Source organism: Chelonoidis abingdonii, chromosome 2, assembly GCF_003597395.2.
Source record: "Chelonoidis abingdonii isolate Lonesome George chromosome 2, CheloAbing_2.0, whole genome shotgun sequence".
In the NCBI taxonomy this organism is placed as follows: domain Eukaryota; kingdom Metazoa; phylum Chordata; order Testudines; family Testudinidae; genus Chelonoidis; species Chelonoidis abingdonii.
In genome coordinates, this window is record NC_133770.1 from 15,013,444 (window position 1) to 15,035,683 (window position 22,240).

At 43.2% G+C, this 22,240-nt stretch overlaps 1 protein-coding gene across 1 annotated transcript in view; it reads left to right on the forward strand.

The window, feature by feature from the left end:
• LOC116836902 (sodium channel protein type 5 subunit alpha-like) overlaps positions 1-22,240 on the forward strand; it is a 103,791-nt gene that overhangs the window by 23,542 nt on the left and 58,009 nt on the right. Inside the window, 3 exon segments of the mRNA XM_075063379.1 lie at positions 4,341-4,471; positions 14,373-14,601; positions 21,410-21,657. Coding sequence (XP_074919480.1) covers positions 4,341-4,471; positions 14,373-14,601; positions 21,410-21,657 — 608 coding nt within the window.

The following is a 22,240-nucleotide window of genomic DNA, read 5'->3' on the forward strand; positions in this document are numbered from 1 at the left end:
AATCCCATGCTGACTGTTACTTATCACCTTATTATCTTCTAGATGTTTGCAAATGGATTGCTTAATTATTTGCTCCATTATCTTTCTGGGTACAGAAGTTTAGCGGACTGGTTTGTAATTCCCTGGGTTGTCCTTATTTCCCTTTTTATAGATGGACACTATATTTGCCCTTTTCCAGTATTCTGGAATCTCTCCCGTCTTCCATGACTTTTCAAAGATAATTGCTAATGGCTCAGATATCTCCTCAGTCAGTCCTTGAGTATTCTAGGATGCATTTCATCAGGCCCTGGTGACTTGAAGACATCTAATTTGTCAAAGTAAATGCACTAGGCATTCACAGTCTTCAGAAATGTATGGTGCACACTTAGCTCGACTTAAGTAGAAGAAGACATACTCCTCTGCTATTTTGCCTTTTTGGAAACCTCCATCTCTTGTTACCTATGGGATATCCTGTGGCATTATTCCAGGCAAGAATCCTCCCACAATGGAGTTGAGTTGATGAGCTATATCTGCTCGACACTCTTAAAGAGGGCAGCACTGAAGTAGATTTTTCATTTGGGAAGTGAGCTGCCAGGCTACCCTTCAGCCCATCATTAACAGAAATGTAATTTTAGAGAAAAGCCAGGTAAAAAGGGCACACTTTGCCTGGTCACCTTTCCAACCATAATTGCATGTCATTTATAGATCAAGAGATAATAATTCTAGGTGATTGCGCTTTTGCGTTTTAAACTACCACATCCCACTTCTGTCATCTAGACTTTACAATCTAGATATCTCACTCTTGTCTTCTAGGTTGAACAATCTATATACCAGCTTTTGACGCATATGAAAGAAGACGATCCCACTTGTTATCAGAGATTAATTAGAATCTTGCAGTCATTCAGATAGAAGAATAAAGGTCTCCCTCAAGGCATGTAGATTGCCTTTTTGAGGAATAGCTGGAAGGAGCATAAGAGTGACATTTCTGTGCTTATATGAGGGCAAACAGGGACATATGCTTTTTATTGATCAGTTACTAGTGAATTTTCAAAACAAACGGTAGTACCCACAGATTGTCAGAGAAATGTAGCTTTATATAGTTAATTTTTACAAAGGAAATTATCAGACATATGTGCACATACATCAAAGAAATGTATATTTCCTCTTGATTTTTTTACAAAATACATTAATACATAGATTATGATATGTATTGTGTATATACTATTCACTTGATATTTGTGACCAATCACATTAACCTTGGAAGGTACTTATAAGAAAGTAACTTGTGATTTTATGATCCTTTCATTTGAACAATAGATATCTGCTACAGAATGAATAATTCCCTGGACATATTATGGTGCGGATTCAGCTGGGACCCTAAGTAAGTATAGCTAACACCCATTTTTAGTTCTTTCTTTTCTTTGCTGTTTTTGTTGTTTTGTATTTGGCTGTAGACAAACTACACTGTAAGCTTCCTGGAAGCTGTGATTTCCTTTCACTTTGGGGAAAGAGTGAGGCTGCACAATAAGAAGAATGAAAAATCCCATTTAAGAAAATGATCTTGTAGTCTATTGTTAAACATTGGTGATGTAGTGAAGATAAGTGGTCTGAGAGAGTGGGAGATGGAGGTAAAAATACAGTGATAAAGCTGGTCATGGGTCTGGAAATTTAAAGTGCAAAGTTTGTTACTTGTTCGTAGTCAGTTCCTAGCACTGACTTCCTCTCTTGATAGCTCACTCCAAAGTCTGTGTCTCCCCTTCCAAGAAGGACCTTCCTCTTGTATAGGAAAACAAAAAAACATTGTTCTTTCCAAAGACCACTCTGTGTCTTAAGTTATGATGTCAGTCCATATGAAGGAGGGCATAGCTGAGTCTATCCATTCCCCTCTTCAAACCCCTTTGTCAGGTGGTGGGCCCAGGACCCTGTTTTATTTATGTATTTACATTTTATTCACTAGAGGAAATTCAGCTCAGTGCAGAGGCCTCTAGCAAGCACCATATACTGTTTATTATTTTAATTGCAGTAGTCCCCAAAGGTTCCATTCAGGATTGGAGCCCCATTGTGCTAGGTACTGTACAATCATGCTGAAAGACTGGAGGTTTTATGTAATATCAAAATTATCAAATGTGGATCCAGAAATAGGTATCTTTTGCATGGATAATAGACTTGGAGATGGGGGGGGGACCACCTTGATAAATTACACTTATTTTGCTGCTGCACTATGTGGCTTGACTGACATCTTACACACTTATTATAAAATATCTGACTTAGGAGGGAATGAATAGTCATGAAGACTCTCTTATATGTACTTTTAGGGCTTTACAGACCTGATTCACATCGTGCTGCCAGACTTGCAGCTTCAGGGAACACCTTGGTCGTGAGGGTGGGTGGGTGTTCATCTCACAAACACTAAGCTGAAATGTTGATGTGATGATCACTATTCTTGTTCTCATGCCACGTGGTGTGAAATACAAGCTGCTGTCCATTGACACGTGTAGCCCTTCTGCCGGGTGGAGTCGGCAACAACAAGGGCCAGGTTCAATATCTAGAGGTTCGTGCAGAAGAGAATCAGCTTGAGCTGCCACACAGTTATCTGGGAAAACTTAACACCACCCTGGGAGCCTCTAAGAGGTCATACTTCCCTGTTCACAAGCACTGAGTCTGTGTAAAACTAAAGAGAACTTTTATTAAAAGGGAAAGGGAGCCAAGCATTAATTTGGGAAAACACCACAACTGGATTCAAAAGCATATGATGCCACAGTGGATTAGGCAGTGTTCTTTGTCTCAGTTTCCCACCTTGCAGTGGGAAAGTCCCATGAATGAATGTCTCTTTAACACATCACTCCCGTCTCCCTCTGATGCACCCCACTCACAGCTGACTGTCCTTAGTTAGCAAAGACTCAAAGTTCAGGGGCGCATTCACAAGGGTTCATCTGGGAGCAGGCATCAACCAAAGTCTCTGCAGCTGCTTCTGCAGTTGTCTTACAGCGGCCGCCACTGTTTCTCTACCACCACTGGCTACTGCCTCCCTGCTACTGCTTCCATGATGTCACATTCTGAGGTCTTACCACTTAACCCAGCTCTTTGTGATCGCAGCTCAGTGATTTCAGCAGGCAGTGGGGAACCTCACAGCTATTTCTGTGTTGTCTTTCACTCTCCCCACACACGATCTAAGGCTTACTCCCCTAGACTTGCTCTGCAGTGAGGACTGCTCTAGGAATACCAAGCAGAAACAAGGACTTTCAGTTTAGTCTAATCATCTCTGTCATTAATCACTGGAGAGGGACAAGTGAAATGGTGCCTACGATTCTCTAAGCAAAGTCCACACCACCAGGTAGAAACATCTGTCTCCACCCACTCTCATCTTCACTGGAATTGGGCATCCCTATCCTCTGTTTAGCAAGTGAAGTTCAATTTAGGGTGACCCCTCAATAAGAGCATGGTGAGCACAGTTCTGCTGTCCTTTACCCATACAATAAGGATAACAACATTTTGTTATCTCTGCATTCGAATACTAGAGTGATTCGTAACCCCAAACCAGCCAAAATTGATCATTTTGGCAAAGCAGTACCATTTACTGCACACCTAGGCAGAGCAGGCATGTTTATGTAAACACAGTCTGCATCTGAAGTCTTTTCTTCCAGCTGATCACTAGATGTCAGGGGAGAGCTCATTCAGACCCTGCTTACACATGTGTCTCTGTGGTGGTGATAACTTGAGCTGCTTGAAGAATTAGATTGTTTCTCTTTTCAGTACAGTTCTGGTTTGGGCACATTGTAGGCTCTCTTTCCTTCCCCCTCCACCCAACTATTTAAGATCTAATCTTCATCCCATCATCCTTCCAACTCCCTCCACAAATATTCATGCCTAGAACTTTCATATTTCTTGCTTCTCCTGGGCTTGTATACATCAGTCCCAGCTGGCATTTGAGTTTGGGGAAGGTGTGGGTGGGTGTATATTGGAGGAGAGGCGTGGAATCAAACTGCGTCAGTGTTTAGCAATATTTTTTCATTTGTGAACCCCATAAAATGTCAAATGGGAGATGTGGACCTCATTAGAAATCTTAGACATAGTCTGTGGATGACAGTTTGAAAACCACTGGGCCACATATTAAGTCTTGGATCTTGTAGTAGGAGGTCTACCACATGACTTACCAGGGAATCGGAGATTTGAATGACACCTGATGGCAGAAATATATTTGAGGAGGAGGATGTGAACTTTCAGATGAACTAAAGGAGTGTGTATTGTGTGCTTGCCGCTTTCAGGAGCAACTTAAACAATCTGATATGTAAGGAAACCAGTTCTACATGGAAGCCATGTATAATATAATGTCTCTTCTGTTATTAGTAAGGAATGTCCAGAGAACTATTCCTGCCAGAAAATTGGGGACAATCCTGATTTTGGCTACACAAGCTTTGATCATTTTGGCTGGGCCTTCCTCTCTGTTTTCCGTCTGATGACACAAGATAACTGGGAGCGTTTATATCGACAAGTAGGTATTTTAGCTGTTAAAATGATAATTAAGCAAGCCAGTCATTCAGTCTAGTATGATGTCTATGCTGAAAATGTTGTAATTTATTTTATTTTTTTGTTTTTTAACATTTGTGTAGTCACATTTATTGTAAAAAACATTTTAAGTATTAGGAAAGTACAGACCAAAACATTATCAGAACTGGTTCAGCCCAGGGCAATGCTCTAAGCCTTTGTCTACACTTGCACACATCCTCAGGTAGTTGTCCGCGTATTGCTAGTGCATGTACACCATACCTGCGCCAAGTATCCAGATACATTCTCCACGTATCCAACATTCATACTGCCATTTCAGGGATGGTGTCTCTGAGTTATATGCATCACAGGAGACACTCCAGGAGCTGCCTTACTGTGTATTGCTGGTACTATCCGCTGCCTTCACACATTTGGTGATGGCAGCTCCTGCTTCACTAATGATGTGGTTCTGCTCCAGCTACTTCTTGCAAAACAACTGTTCATGTGGGGAAGTACTCAATACACAAGCCAGTGGACAGAATTGGGCCAGAACTTCTTGACACACCGAAGATGGCTGACCAAGAGGGGGAGTGACAATCCACTGTAGTCCCATGGAATAGATGTTATGACTGCCAGTATTGCCATGGTATGCCCATGGATGGACTGCTGCTTCTGATCAGAACTAGCATGGTGTGATGGGATTACATTGTTTGGAAACCTGGGCTGCTGACCAGTGTCTTCGGAACTTCCGAATGAGGAAGCAGACCTTCATGGAACTGTGCGAGCTTGCACTAACCCTGCCGTGCCAGACCACTTGTTTTCAAAAACCCATACTAGTGCAGAAATGGGTGGCTATTACCTTTTGGAAGCTGGCAACACCTGATAGTTTCTCATCAGTTGCAAACCAGTTTAGGGTTGGGAGTTCTGCTGTTAGGGTGGTAGTTGTATAGGGTTGTCAGGAAATCAGTACTGACATTTATCCACAGATAGTTGACATAACCCAACTACCAGAAATTATAATTGGATTTCAGAAAATGGGTTTTCTTAACTGTGCAGGTGCAATTGGTGGCACCCACATCTTCATACTTGGCCCACCGAAGGAGGCAAGTAAATATTTAAACCAAAAATGTTACTATTCACTCATTCTGCAAGGTATAGTGGACCACCGGGGTCAGTTTATGAATGCCAAAGCTAGACAGACAGGAAAGGTTCATGACTCCAGGATACTCAGGAGATCAGGATTGTACTGCAGGGGCTTGTAGTGAGGCGGCTGCCCCACTCCTGGAGAACAGAGGTTAAAAGCAGCCAAGCTAGGCTGATTGGGGAGGCAGCCACAGCTATGGTCGTGCCCAATCAGGGCCCAGCTGGCCCTGATAAGAGGGCTGTGGGCCAGGAGCTGAGAAGTCTCATGCTAGCCCTGGAGTGGGAAGAGCTAGCTGCCTGGGAGAAACTGGAGCAGTGCTGGGAATAGGACAAGGGAGCTGGGGAGCTCCAGCCTGGTAAATCTCCAGACTGCAGGCCTTGATGAAGGCCTATGAAAAGATACTGGGGCTGCAGAGGGGCAGCCTGGTGAGAGGCAAAGGCAGCAGGTCCTAACCCCTTGCCAATGATGGGTGGCCATGACAGACTGTAGTCTGCCCCAGTGAGTGGGGCTAGATAATGACTGGCAGTAGTCACTGAGGCAAGGTGGTGTTAGAGGGTTGGGGGTTCCCCTGGGAGGGGAGACCCAGAGCAAGGGGGTACTGGCTGGGGCAGAACCCAGGGCAAAGGCCAGCAGTGTCCGGGAGGAACACAGGGCCTGAGGCAGGCGAGCCACCGGGCAGCAGAGGGTGCTCCAAAGCTGGAAAAGAGCTAATTCCCAAGACGACCAACAGGAGGTGCCGCACCAGTGAGTCTCGACCTTGCTATAGGGATAAGAAGGGACTATTTCCCAGCAACTACATGGTTCTCTACAGTATTCCTGTGCCAACTGTTATTTTGGAGGACCCTGTATACCCACTCCTAACATACCCAAAATCAATGACCCACCCAGAAGGGAACTCATCTACAGACTGATTAGGACAGAACAGGTTTCCAAAGCTTGTACAGGCAGCCACCCTCATGCCCACAGTTCCTGGTTCCCCTGTAAGGGTTTTCAGGTGTTATCGGAGTGTCTTGTGCTGGGAGTCAAGCAGGCTGCTCCCGGTCAGTTGGGCAGAGGAAGGGTTGTATTCTTCACCTCAGCAGCAATCTGAGCAGCAGCTGGAGGAGGAGTAGCAGGAGGAGGACGTGGTGCCAGTTCCCAGAGAGAAGCCTCAGCCACAGTGGCAGTCAGGCCCTGAGTTCGTTCTGCCACTAGCTGAATGAGTAATTGCATCTGGGCATGATCCTGTTCCCTTTTGGCAACCTCCCATTCCTTCTGGGTGTACTGCTGTTCCCTGTGGCATGTGGATTCCTGCTGCAGAAACAAGGTTGTTAGTGCCTCCTCCAGCCGAAGAGCCTGATCCTCCTGTGCCCTGAGGAGCTCAAACTGCCTCTGCTTCCTTCTGTGTATGTCAATAAGCAGGTCCTCTGGGTCCTTTTCCATCTTCCTCTGCTACCTTTGGGTGCTGCTCCTTCTTTCCTGCAGGAATGGTTTCCCTCTCGGTAGTGGCGAGTCCTGCTAATTCAAACACAAAGTAACATCATATATCTATTTTCCCTTGAAGGAAGCTAAGAAATCCCCCCCATGTAATTGTGCTGCTGAAGTCCACAATGTTGATACCTTTTAGAAATTCAGGAATGTGACTGTTACGCTCCCCTTCATTCTCAGAAAACTATTGCAGCCTCCAAGGAAGGAGCATAGGCTAATAATGGTAAGATGCCTGTAGTAACATTTTTAAAAATTACAATGCTTCCAGGGGCTATGTTACCAGTTACTTTTTTCTTCTTTAAAGGCTGATCACCATTTGGAGAACGTAGCAGTTTTCAAGGTATGGAATGGAAAAGAGAGGTGGCTTTCCAGTCCTGTGGAGGAGATTTGGCCATCTATACCAGAGAGATGTTACTGCTAATGGATACATCTCTACTTATTGCTGAATGGAGAGGTGTGGTTGGCTATGAAGTTGAACCAAGCGCAGTTGCACAGCCTTTAAATCTGAAGAATCAGCTTAAATTCAGCTAAAGCAAACATTTGCTGAAATATGCTTATAGAACTGGAAGGCAATTCAAGAAGAAGGCATGGAAGAGGAAAAATGACCCACTAAGAATAGCTAACCACCTTGTGCATCACCCAAAAATCCAGCTCCTGTGTCCAGTGAACAGCAGTGATAGGGACAGGGAAAGAAAGTTACACCACATTTTTATTTTGTGCCCTGAACTTTCCAATGAACACCACAAGCAACTCGCCTCTCCACTACTAAGGGACTTGGCATTGTATCTGTACAACCACCAGAATGGAACCTTCACCCACTTCCACTTCTCTCGGCTTTTGCAGAGTGGCTTGGCTAGGGAGAGGACAGACACCAGGGAGTGGGAATAGTACAAAATACTTTTTATTTTTAATTTTAACAGGAAGAAAAGACTGTGAGGATGTTCCTTGGATCACCTTTTTCTTCTCAGATATAAGGGGGCCTGCACCTAATACCACCCCCCCACACACCTTCCATGTGGCTCCTGTTCATAGGGGAATGGGAAAACAAGGGAGTGGAATGGGAGTAGGAGGGCTGGAACTTTGAACAGTTGTGTTTTCTACAGCTGTCCTGTCCCCAACAAGTCCCTCTTCAAACCCACCTCCCTCCCTCCCTCTCTCCTGGACTGCATGACCCTGTAACTATTGTTGCCAGTGTGCTGGCTGAGAAATATGCAGGCACGGGGCACGACAGTGCATTTATAATCTTTGTTATATCTTTCACCAGATGTGCAACAGTGGTTCATGGGAGTTCAATAAAATTTTAGGTGTCTCTTGTTCGAGTGGCATGGAGCAGGGGCAGGGTGACAGCAATGGAGCACCAGAACAAAAGAGGATATTGGTGGGAAGAGAGTTGGGGAGTCCACTGTAAAACTTACAAGCCTCAGATTATGGTTCCTGCCCTGGCTCTGGGTCCTCCCCGGGTTCCTCAGGGTGGCTTGCTCAACTAGCTCCTCCAGACAGAGGTGCAGAATCATATACTCCTTTTCCTCCAGGTCTCCCAAAGCTTTCTCCACAGTCCCAGCTGCCTCCTCAGCCTGTCCCTCATCGGTGTACTGTTATCTGACGAGGCCAGCAGTTTTGAGGTGGTTGTCATGAGCCACTTCAGGCTCTGTCCTGGGAGCTCTGGAGAGCACCTGGTCCAGCTCATTGCAGCATAGGCTCAAAGGACAGTCCCTCCCTAAGTGGCTGTTCAAGTCCTTAACCTTTCAGTACAGGAGGCTCAGGTGCTTCATACATTCCCAGCACTTGGCCAGAGTCCGGTGAATGCGTGCCTCCTCCACCTCCATGGAATCTTCTGGTATCTGTGAATGTTTCTGCCACTCCAGGTCCTGTCATGGAGGATAGTGTATTCTGACCACATGTTGATCAGCACCTTTGTGTGGCTGGCAGATCAAGTGGCTGCTTTTGGAACATGATCAGTGTTCACCTGTACTGATCAAGAGTGCACTGGAAAACTCTTTTAAAGTGGTCAGTGCAGCTCGCTACTACCACTGGCAACAGGAGGCCAGGGACCTTTATAGAATGGGTAAGGGTCAGGCTAAAAAGGGTTCAATGCACTGTGAGAATAGGCTACTGAAACTTGGGACTTGATACATGCCCCTTGTCCCCATCCACACTACATTGTAGCAGTTGTATGGGGCTAAGCCACATTAGAGGCTTGTGCATACCCACACCCCTCATGAGTGCTAGCTTTCATTCACTGTACTCTCCTTCAAACATGTGCTTCAGGGGTTAAGATGTGAACAATTGTGGAGGGGAGTTATGGCACAACAACTCCAGATGACTGAGGGTAGTTTTTTAAAAAAGTCTTCAGAGGTGATCCTGGCAGTTATAGGCCAGCAAATCTAACACCAGTACCAAGAAAATTGTTTGAAACTATAGCAAAGAACAGAATTATCAGATACACAAATGAACATGATTGTTGGGGAAGAGTCAACGTGTTTTTTGTAAAGGGAAATCATGCCTCACCAATCTACTAGAATTCTTTGAGGTAGGTCAACAAGCATGTGGGCAAGGGGGATCCAGTGGATATAGAGTACTTAGATTTTCAGAAAGCCTTAGACAAGGTCCCTCACCAAGGGCTCTTAAGCAAAGTAAGCTGTCATGGGATAAGAGGAAAGGCTCTCTCATGGAGATAGGAAACAAAGGATAGGAATAAATGGTCAGTTTTCAGAATGGAGAGAGGTAAATAGTGGTGTCCCCCATGAGTCTATACTGGGACAAGTGCTGTTCAATATATTAATATATGATCTGGAAAAAGGGGTAAGCAGTGAGATGGCAAAGTTTGCAGACAATATAACATTACTCAAGATGGTTAAGTCCAAAGTTGACCGCAAAGACTTATAAAGGGATCTTACAATACTGGATGGCTGGGCAACAAAATGGAAGATGAATTTCAGTATTGATAAATGCAAAGTAATGTGTATTGGAAAACATAATCCCAACTATACACATAAAATGATGGGGTCTAAATTAGCTGTTACTACTTAAGAAAAATCTTGGAGTCATTGTGGATAGTTCTCTGAAAACATCCACTCAACGTGCAGTGAGAAAAAGTGAACCAGAATGTTCGGAATCATTAGGAGAGGGATAAATAATAAGACAAAAAATATCATATTTCTTCTACATACATCCATGGTATGTGCACATCTTGAATACTATGTGTAGATGTGGTTGCCACATCTCAAAAAAGCTATATTGAAATTGGAAAAGGTACAGAAAAGGGCAATCAAAATGTTCAGGGGTATGGAGCAGGTTCCATATAAAGAGAAATTAATAAGACTGGGACTTTTCAGGTTGGAAAAAAGATGACTAAGAGGGGATATGATAGAGGTCTATAAAATCATGACTGGTGTGGAGAAAGTAAATAAGGAAGTGTTATTTACTCCTTCTCATAACACAAGAATCAGGGGTCACTCAATGAAAATAATAGGCAGCAGGTTTAAAACGAACAAAAGGAAGTATTTCTTCACACAATGCACAGTCAACCTGTGGAACTCTTTGCCAGAGGATGTTGTGGAGGCCAAGACTGTAACAGGGTTCAACTAGATAAGTTCATGGAGGATAGGTCCATCAATTAGCCAGGATGGCCAGGGATGCAAAACCATGCTCTGAAGTGTCCCTACCCTCTGTTTGCCAGAAACTGGGAAAGGGCGACAGGATTGATGATTACCTGTTCTGTTCATTCCCTCTGAAGCACCTGGCACTGGCCACTGCTGGAAGACAGGATACTGGGCTAGATGGACCAATAGTCTGACCCAGTCTGGCTGTTCTTATGTTCTTAACAATGCACATGGAGGTTTGTACAGTTCCTAGTGTAGACATAACCTATATTACAGCAACCCCTTCAGGATGCCCTATTCAGGAATAGTACTGCTAAGAATGCCAATAGCATTATGTGTGGGAAAGGGTTTCATTGAGCAGTCTGTGGCTGCCCTTGCAATGCCTGCAGGGAGTGGTAATTCTCCTTTGGCTGACTCTCAAGCTTTTACAGTTCCTGTATGCCATCCCAGCTGTGTATGTGGGCCACAGCAAAGGATAAAATCCCACCCCTTATCTTTTTCCTGCTAGCCTTAATTGGCTGAGTTTTCTTGCTGGTTGTATCCCCCCTTGTCCATTTCCAGGTTACGTATTTGGTTTGTTTAAATCTCATTCATTAATTCTGAGCAGTCCCTTTTGATGCCATGTTGACCTCTTATTTCTTGCATTCTTCTTTGTCAAACAAATTGTAGTTTCTTGTCCTTTAATTATAATGTCTTTTAGAATGGATCATAAAGTTGTCTTCTGTACGATTAAACTCTGATGCTTGTTTGGCTATATTTTTTGGGAGATATCTCATTTAATTATATTTACTTAAAATGTTTTAGTCTATTCTCTTTAATGGCATGTGCTATCATTATGAATGATATGCACTAGACCAGCGGTCCCCAACCTTTTTGTCTGGCAGGCGCCAGACGAAGGACTGTGGCAGCAGTCAAGCATCCACCGAAATGCCACTGAAATTTGGCGGCAATGCCTCTGGATGATGTCGCTTGTCGGTGGCAAGCGGCGTCATCCAGAGGCGTCACCGCTGAAATGCCACCGAATTTCAGTGGCATTTCGGCAGATGCTTGACCGCCAGCCAGGATGCAGGCGCATTTAGATGCCCCAGTGGGGGCCCCTGCACTAGACTATGTGAGAGGGAAATTATTGCATGAGCACAAAAGAATATTTATGTTGGCAGACCAAGTGCCAGCTCATGCAAAGGTCCCTAAGCCTCACTGACAAATGCATAGCTGGAACACAGTCTGGTTCACCTGTGTGTATTGTTAAAACAAACGTTAAGTTTATAAGAATGAGTTTCGTGTTTAGGCTTGATGAAATGCTTGTAGGAGGCTGCATGTATTGATCTTACTTATAACATCTGTATCCCATGGTATAAAGTTATATTGAGTGCTTGCATTGTAAACTATGTAACCATGTGTAAGCAGAGTCAAGATGAGCTCTACCCTGACATCTGGTGGTGAATTATGGGAAGTGTGGAAAGAATTTCAGGAAGTGTGAAATCTCAGGTATTTGCATGGGCACACCCAGCATAGCACAAGGCAGCCTGGGATGGTTATTTTGACAGCTCTGGGATCCCCAATTTCTTTGTTATTGGGGCAGGATAAATAAAGTGTTGCCACCTGGTTATGTGAATGAGGAACTACGAGACTGCTTTATGGCAGAAATGTCTCAATATAAATTAAGTGACACTTCCTAGACAAGGGACATGGGTTCCAAAACCCAGTGAATTGAGAGAGGTTGGTGACTGGTGTGTGTGTGCCTGATGGTATGGGGCCCTTTTGAGGGTCTGGAACACCAAGTGCACATCCTCATCTCTCCACTGTTAAAGAGTAGAACTAATTTTGATTCCATTAGGAGTCCATCTAAAGGCTGCTGAACTGAATTCATGTTGGGCCAATGGTGCCCCAGGGCTCCCCTACTACAAGCTGAAATCGCTAAGAGTGGAAATCACTAAAGAGCTGGAATTACTGAGCTGAGAGCATTGAGTGCTGTGCTAACTAGTGGGGGAGCCTGAAGACCTATTGCTAAGTGGCTGGCAGAGCCGAGTAGTTTGCAGCATGTTGGAGCAGCCCATGGAACAGTGAGTGGAGTGGAGCGGTTTGTGGGGATGGCTGGAGTGGCTTGCAGGTTGGCTGGAGGAGTGGCACAGCTGGTGAAGTGGAGATGGTCATGGTGAAGGCTGCAGCAGAACTCCATGGGATAGGGAGCAGTTGCCTTGGCGCACGTAAGGTGCCCCTTACCACTCTGTGTGGGCTCCACCACCCTGTGTGCCCCCCCCCATTTCCACCCAGGCTGAGGGAGGGAAAACTCTGCAGATAAATTTTAATTCTGGGTGGCACTGACCAGAGACTTTTGGGTTGTTGAAATTGGGTGATTGGACTTAAGACCCTAAGGGAGGACATTGCCAAACATACTGGAGCTGGGTTTTTGCTTATGGTTTGTGTTATAACCTCTGTGTGTGGTGTTTCTCCAATGTGATGCCGGCATTGTTTCCCTCCTTTATTAAAAGGATTTTGCTACACTCAGACTCCGTGCTTGCGAGAGGGGAAGTATAGCCTCCTAGAGGCGCCCGGGGGGGTGGTATGTAAGTGTCCCAGGTCACTGGGTGGGGGCTCGAGCCAGTTATGCATTGTGCTATTGAAATGGAACCCCTGGATACTGAACCCGGCCCTTGTTGCTGCCAACTCAGAGGGGCCGAAAGGTTACACATGTAACTCACCAAACATGAAAGAAGAATTAATTAATGTAAAGTGCTGGTCCTACACACAAGAAGGCCCATTGAAACCAAATGAGCCATTATGAAACATCAAAGGACAAAGACTTTGTTGCTCCGCCCCCCTCCCATGAAAAGGAGACAGGTGCCAACACTTATCCTGTCAGTTTGAACTCTGAGGGAAGGAAATAAAAAGCCCTGACCAGAAGGAACTGTATCACTGTGCTGCTAGGAATTGGTAGAGGGCAATATTTCTAAGTGTAAGCAAGTGTAATCCCTGTGCTGCTTGGCTTCAGTTAGTTCTAGAGACATAGAAAGCTTGTATATTGCGGCAGTTTCTATTACCTAAGACTGTAGCTCATTTGTTTGCAGATGCTTACCTGCTTTAACCAAGTATATATCTTCCTTATTTCTTTTTCATAGTTAATAAAACTTTAGTTAGTTTATTACAGGATTGGCTACAAGTGTTGTGTCTAGTGAGAGATCTAAGGTATAATTGACCTGGGGTAAGTGATTGGTCCTTTGGGACTGGGAGTAGCCTGAAGAATTGTGATTTTTTGTGTACAGGATCACCTGTTACAAAGGCAGGCTTGTCTGGGTGGCAAGATAGACCGGAGTGCCCAAGAGGACTGGCTATGACTCCATATTAAAGCTGTTATAGTGCTTGAGGAGTTCACACTTGATACTTGGTTGGTGAAGTCTAATTATGGAACACAATTTGGAGTTTGTGCCCTGATTTGTAAGAGTCTGCCCTGAGGTTGGCACTCATGTTCATGAGCTACTTGACAGTCATAGATTCATAGTCTTTGACTTGAGGGTCAAAAGGGATTCCTGGATCATCTAGTTTGACCTCCTGGATAACACAGGCCAGGAAAAAAGTTGCTGAAAGTTTGTTTTAAGAAAACAGTACTATATGTTGACTTACATCACAATATGGAGACTGTAATTAACTATGTTTGTTTTAAAATACGTGTCACAGCATTTATTTTGTGCCCACAGACCATCCGAACTTCTGGAAAGACCTACATGATCTTTTTTGTGGTGGTCATCTTCCTGTGCTCATTTTATCTCTTCAACTTGATTCTGGCTGTAGTAACCATGGCATATGAAGAGCAAAACAATGCCACTCTTGCTAAAACACAGGCAAAGAAGAAATTGTGTCAGGAAGCTGAGGAACTACTAAGGAAAGAGCAGGTCTGTACTCTATTATGTACAGTACAGAATACACATCACATAAAACTCCTTTTCTTTCCCTTTTATTATGGAAATACAGTCATTGATTAAAACAAATACAGCTCATATCTTAGTCATAATTTTTTGTTTTCAAGAACAATGGTGGTAATTTCTCACACAACAACATATGCATTGGTGTGATAGAAGTATGGAACATCAGTCCAAACTAATTAAATCTTTTAAAATTAAAGTAACACTTTCAAATCCAGTAGACCTGATATTTTACCAGACAGTAACGGATTGCAGATATGTTGGTATTTTCATAGAATTGTTAGAACTGGAAGGGACCTCAAGAGGTCTTCTAGTCCAGTCCCCTTCACTCAAGTCAGGACTAAGTATTATCTAGACCAGGGATCAGCAACCTTTGGCATGTGGCCCGTCGGGGAAATCCGCTGGTGGGCCAGGTCACTTTGTTTACCTGCAGGGTCTGCAGGTTTGGCCGATTGCAGCTCCCACTGGCCATAGTTTGCCATTCCAGGCCAATGGGGGCTGCGGGAAGCGGTGTGGGCCAATGGATGTGCTGGCCACTGCTTCCCGCAGCCGCCATTGACTTGGAATGGTGAACCACAGCCAGAGGGAGCTGCAATCAGCTGAACATGCAGACGCTGCAGGTAAACAAACCGGCCCGCCAGTGGATTTCCCTGATGGGCCGTGTGCCAAAGGTTGCCGATCCCTGATCTAGACCATCCCTGACAGGTATTTGTCCAACCTCTCTCAAAAATCTCCAATGACAGAGATTCCACAACCTCCCTAAGCAATTTGTTCCAGTGATTAACCACCCTTGACAGGAGGTTTTCCTAATATCCAACCTAAACCATCTTTGTTGCAAGTTAAGCCTATTCCTTCTTGTCCTATCCTAAGAGGTTAAGGAGAACAATTTTTCTCACTCCTCCTTGTAACAATCCTTTATGTACTTGAAAAGTGTTATCATGTCCTCCCTTAGTCTTCTCTTCTCCAGACTGAACAAACTCAGTTTTTTTCAGTCTCTCTTCATAGGTCATGTTTTCTGGACCTTTAATCTTTTCTATTGCGCTTCTCTAGTCTTTCTCCAATTTGTCCACATCTTTCCTGAAATGTGGTGTCCAGCTGAGGCTTAATCAACGCAGAGTAAAGCAGAAGAAATACTTCTCGTGTCTTGCTTCCAAAACTCTTGCTAACATCCCAGAATGATGTTTGCTTTTTTTTTCAAAGTGTTACACTGTTGACTCATATTTAGCTTGTGGTCCACTATGGCCCCCAGACCCCTTTCTGCACTACTCCTTCCTAGGCAGTCATTTCCCATTTTGGATGTGTGCAGCTGGTTATTTCTTCCTAAGTGGAGTACTTTGCATTTGTCCTTATTAAATTACATCCTATTTAATTAAGACCATTTCTCCAGTTTGTCCAGATCATTTTGAATTTTAATCCTATCCTCCAAAGCACTTGCAATCCCTCTCTACTTGGTATCATCGACAAACTTTATAAATGTACTCCCTATGCCATTTATTAAACTATTGATGAAGATATTGAACAGAATCGGTCCCAGAAATGATCCCTGCGGGACCCTACTAGATATGCCCTTAATTATGAATCACTGATAACTACTTTCTGGGAACAGTTTTCCAGCTAGTTATGCACCCACCTTATAATAGTTCCATCTAGGTTATATTTCCCTTATTTGTTTATGAGGTCATGCAAGACAATATCAAAAGCCTTACTAAAAACAAGATATACCACATCTACCACTTCCCTCCATCCACAAGGCTTGCTACCCTGTCAAAGAAAGTGATTGTGTTGTTTTGACATGATTTATTCTTGGCAAATCTGTACTGACTGTTACTTATAACCTTATTGTCTTCTAGGTGTTTGCAAATTGATTTCTTAATTATTTGCTCTTTCTGGGTACATACATTCTGTTGCACAGCTTCTCTCTTTATTCATTTCTCACAGGCTAATGCCTCCTATCAGTGGAATTTGGAAGTGGTCCAATGTTGTTGCTAGAGGCCCCAGGACTAAGTTCCTCCCTTGAGTTCAGTCACCAGATTCTCTTTGCCTTGGTGGTGGAACAAACTAGTGGTTTAGTTTCTCCTAATCATTTTGTTTTAAAACCTTTATTTTTATTCATTTTTGTGCTGTTAAGATTTATAATCTGCCTCCTCCTCCTCCGGATTGGTTAAATAGCAGCATGGTGGTTTTAACCATATGGCTCTGCCACTGCAATGCCTCCCTGCCAGACTCCTCTGCCCCATCTCAGCCATGTCAGAGCTGTCCTACAAACACCTAGCTTAAATCTAAGTAGTGTTCCCTATGAGAGGCAGCACTTACAGGCTCTATAGAGGTTGAATTACATCCCACCTGTCTCCAGTCAGCTGACCCCTGCCCTGCCAGGGTACTGGGATGAGAGTCAGATCATCATGTTCGATCCCCACCCAGCCCCAAGGAGCTGTGACTCCAACAGAGAAAAGCACAATCAGGAACTTCTGAGCTTTTGGGGGAGAGAGTCCAAGGATGAGGAGGAAACTATCTGGACAGCTCAGGGGTAAGTCTTGCAAAAGACCAGGGCTGGAGGGGGGTGGGAAATCCTGAAAGGATACAGAATACCCCCACACCTCCAACCATTCACATTCTAAAGTGGGTCCTCAGCTCCCTGGGGAAGGAAGCAGGGCTCTGCATGGCACTCATTGTAAGTGAATTTATTATGCCTTATAACAATTTAATAAAATTTCTTGACCACTGATGAAAACGAGGGACTTAGTCTCAACATATCAACCAAGTTTTCCTTAGCACTTAAGTCATCAGAATATTTGATAGACAAAAATAAACTGTATAGTATCAGAATGCAAATCTACTAACATCTTAAATCATTTTAATTTTCAATGATAGCTCCACTTTCTGAATAAAAATGTGAGGAAAATGCTCAGTTTTTATGACATTTATATTTTTGTAAATAAATTGTCTCAAGTAGGGATGGGATGAATCTTTGATTGGATTAAAATACTCCCTCCTTTCCCCTATCAAAAAACCCCTTAACCTCCACAAACACTGAATGCCTAAAATAACTGCCCCCTCATTACTATAGGTTATGCTTTGGCCTATCAACAGTTCCCTCCTACTTGACTGGGTTCCTCTTATTACCCCATTTCTAATTCTGTAGTCCCAGCTTCTGTTTCTCTTCCCCAACACCGGTATTGCTCCTGCGTTCCAGGTGTCTACCTTCTTCCCTGCATCTGATCTATCCATTAATCTTTCAGTTTATAAAATGTACTTGCATGTGATAACATGGTATGTGATGAATCTTGGTAAGTATTTGAATATGTCCCATGTGATGTTGCAGTTTATCTATCTGCTCCTCCCATTTCTTCAAGCAGGATGGGGATTTATGTTCAGTGTTCTTCGAATACTAAATCCTAACTTCAGTATTCAACAAATACTGGGGGAAAATGATTAATTCCATTCCTACTCTGAAATTATTTGATATGTTACAGTATATTCATGAAATAGTTCAGGCTATTGCCTAGCAAAGAATTGGTTTCCAATCAAATTTAAGTTTTCACACTTTCAGAATAATGATAAAATTATTGTTGTTAAATGAATGATTTCATAAGGAAGGTGTTTTCTGAATCATAGTAAGTTTTATTTCAGAAGTGCCCTTTGACTTCATATGACTTTTTGTTATTGCTAGTGTTTTTACATCCATACAATAATGCAAGGTTGTGTTGGAAACCTTATTTAATATGATCCATTTACCTTACACTCCATTATGCTTGTATACGAAACAACAGTTAGCCACATCTGCCTCTTATTTTATATTATTTTCCTAACCAAAGGAGCAGATATCAGCAGACTCTGTAAACGATCCAGTTCGAAGACAAAGGATAATGAGCGCAACCAATATTATTGCCAATGCCACAAGTAAGTCATTCTTCAGTGTTCTTTAATGGAAACTTAGTATAAGTTGATCTGAAAAATCAAATTGTTACAAATAAATAATCAATGTAATTTAAAAAATTACTAGAGCATATATGGATGCTATATTGTAAATAAAGATAAGTTTTAGTAAAACAACTATTGTCATATGTCACCTTCCTGTCAAGGCCTAAATGTGGGACATTGTGTGACAGAGACCCAAAAGTGCTATGGGATTTATTCCAGTTGTGTAAATAATTCATTATCTAACCTCAGTTTCATGATTATTTCTAATGTTAATAATTTTCAATACGTGATGTAACATCAAATTTGAATTGGATGTAGGGACAAAAATGAGTGACATCCCTCAAAATAAAATATAGTTGAGAGGTAGGATTCTTGTACTATTAAATAGCCATCAAAACTAGAGGTGTGAGAAGAAAAACTCCTTGTCAATTAAAATGGCGAAAAATAATGTGGAAAACATATACCCCACAGTTCCACTTTACTTGTACATGGCACTGAACTACTGTAGCTGACTTGAAAAAAGTCAGAAAGGGGAAAACCCAGGACAACTTTACTCTTGAATTCTTGGCAATGAAAATCAGACTCTGGGTTGCTTGGAATTAAAATGAGATTTGGTTATAAACATATGACATTCCTCTGACTTCAGATCTTCAAAACCCAGTTTGTTAGCCATTATTAATAATTTTAAATCATCACAAATAATAAACCTATGCCTCCACCTTCACTTGGATGCTTGGTGACCCCAGCATCAAGCTCACAGAACCTCTATCAGAGCTATATCGGTTGGGGCTGCACACATGCCCTCCAGCGACATCAGCATTCAACATCTAAGGGTATGTCTACACTGCTTGGATAGACATATACATGCTAGCTCTAGTCAAATTAGTAATTATTGGCTGCTATCCCTCGATACAACAATGATGTCTGCCAGGGGAAAAGTCATTGATAAGAGTTAAGATGGCTGAGGAGTCCAATTCATGCTGTATAGGTTTTTACACATATGTGACAGGTGGTTGCTTGGAGAAAGCACAACTGCTGGTCGGGATGCTGTACCCTTTCGTTCCTCCTTTGCTGTTTCTCAGACTCTTGAGCAACGCGATTCTGTTCAAAACGTGCTGAGGGTTGATGAATGATGTCACATCATTGTAGTCTATTGCCAGCCAGCTCTTCCCAATGTGTGGGGTCAATGCCTCCCTTCTTAAGATATACTTTCAGGGTGCCCGTGTAGCATTTCCTCTATCCCCCCTGGGTACTCTTATCATGACTAATTTGAGAAAACAGGACTCGCTTCAGAAGATGAGTGTCAGCCATCCACACACAATGACCATCCCAGCAAAGTTGATGTTTCACAATCTTTGTCTAAACATTGGTGATATTAGCTGCAGAGAGAACACTGGCATTGGTGCAACGATCTTCCCATCTGATACAGGTAATCTTCCTAAGGCAGCACTGTTGGTACCATTCTAGACACTTAAGAGGGCTTGATTATGTCACCCATGTTTGCACCCATAAAAAGAGTGGAGATGACTACTGCACTGTAGACAAGGATCTTAGTTTCCATCTGCAGATCTCTGTCAATAAAGACATAATGAAACAACTTTCTGAAGGATACGCTGGCACAATGGATCCTGTGTTTGATCTTTAAACCAAGTTTGACTGTCTGGGAGAGGTGGCTACCAAGGTAAAGAAAGTGCTCAACATTTTCCAGGGGTTCACCATCAAAGATAATTTGTGGGAGAAGGTGGGCAACTTTTGCCGGGGGAGGTTGGTGGAGCACCTCAGTCTTCCCAATGTTGAGGGAAAGTCCCAGGCTATGATAGGCGCCTGAGAAAAGATCTAGGGTGGATTGCAAGTCAGCCTCAGTGTGCGCGAGAATAGCACAGTTGTCAGCATACCGTAATAACAGTCCTGGTGACTTTAGTTTTAGAATGAAGACTCTGCAGATTGCAGAGTTGGCCGTCCATGTGATGCGATAATCCCAATTCCTGAAGAAAGGCAGCCACGAATAAGAATCAAAATTACAGCAAGATATATGGAAAAAAGGGCTGGGGGCAATAACACAGCCCTGCTTAACACCAGTATGAATGGTGAACAGGTCCATCTTCAACCCATTAGAGAGGACGATGGCAGCCTTCCCGTCATGAAGTAGCCTGAGAACACAAATGTACTTCAGTGGACAACTGAACCTAGACAGCACCTTCCATAATGCTTCACAAATGATGGAATCAAAGGCCTTAGGTCAATAAATGCCATAAACAGTGGCTGGTGTTGTTCTCTACGCTTCTCTTGGATCTATGATGAACATCTGTCATGTTGGTGGTGCCCAAAGATGATCTTAAACTACATTGGGATTCCAGAAGGACGTCTTCATCAAGAGGGAGCTTTAATTAAATTAATATGCTAAAAATAGCAGTGTGGCCATGGTAGCACAGGCAGCAGTTTAAGCTGGTTGTCGGAGTACAATCTATCTGGGGTCCTAATTATGTACTCAGGCATATACCCCAAGCCACTGCCCCTGCCTCCTTGGCCACACGAGGTGGCATATGCATGTCTACTCAAGTTGAAAATTACACCTCCCACTTTAGTGTAGACATACACTGAGTGTACTGAAGAGGGAGTGCAGTCCCCAACCACCTCAGTTCCTTCTCCCCTATGGGAAAGAACATTAGGAACCTCTCACTTCTACTGTTCAGTCTTTGCAGACAACTTGTAGTTTCTTAATTCAGTTAGTTTAATTTGGAACAAAGAGAGGAAATTTTACCTCAGAATGCCTGAGGAGTCGATGCTAGCACCGATTTGATTAGAGACCATACTTTCCTGGTCATATGTGGAGGGATTAAAATAAATTCTCTGTGCTATGGTTGACTGAAATTCTTTTCTTGGCATATAATTCAGCATAAATTACTTAACTTTCCCTTTGTCCTCCTTCCCACTTAAACTGGAAGAGTCAAAACGGAAATGTCCTTCATGCTGGAATCGCTTTGCCCAAAAATATCTCATTTGGAACTGTTGCCCACTGTGGATACAACTCAAGAAGAAAGTGAAGCTTATAGTAATGGATCCATTTACTGACCTCACTGTCACTGTTTGCATTGTGGTGAATACCATCTTCATGGCACTAGAGAACCATAATACGACAGTATATCTTCGCAACATGTTTATTGCAGTCAACAACGTAAGTGAAATCTTATGCTCATTATAGACAGGGCTAGTAACTGCCTATTATTAAGGTTGTCTGATACTTCCCATATAAGACCCTGTTTTTAGTTGCTTATAACTTGGTCAAATTAGCTGTTTAGACTGAAATTTTTTCATGTTGAGTGCTTGTCTCAGGCTGAAGGTTTTTTTCATTTTTTCATTTAACTAAGCATGCTCCAGTGTCTCACATTTCCTAGTGCTGACCAGACTGTGCATGCAGTTTCCCCACAGAATATCTGAACAAGTTCCTTCCAACCTAGTGGTTGGAGCAGGAATTGGGAGGCAGGCAGAATCAGGTACTGGGAGGTCAGAGTCAGAGACAGTGCCAATTCAGACTGGTGAATTCCTCCATCAGGTCAAGGGCGTGGACATGGGAGGCAAGCTCCCAAGTGTATTTTTGGCAGTTGTAAAATTGCCATTTCACCAGCTAGTGCAGACAGCTGCATGTCCGTTGGGAACTGAGGATGGCATGCACTTTATGTTCCTTGTGACTCTGGATTTTGACTGGTGGAGGTGGCGGTGTG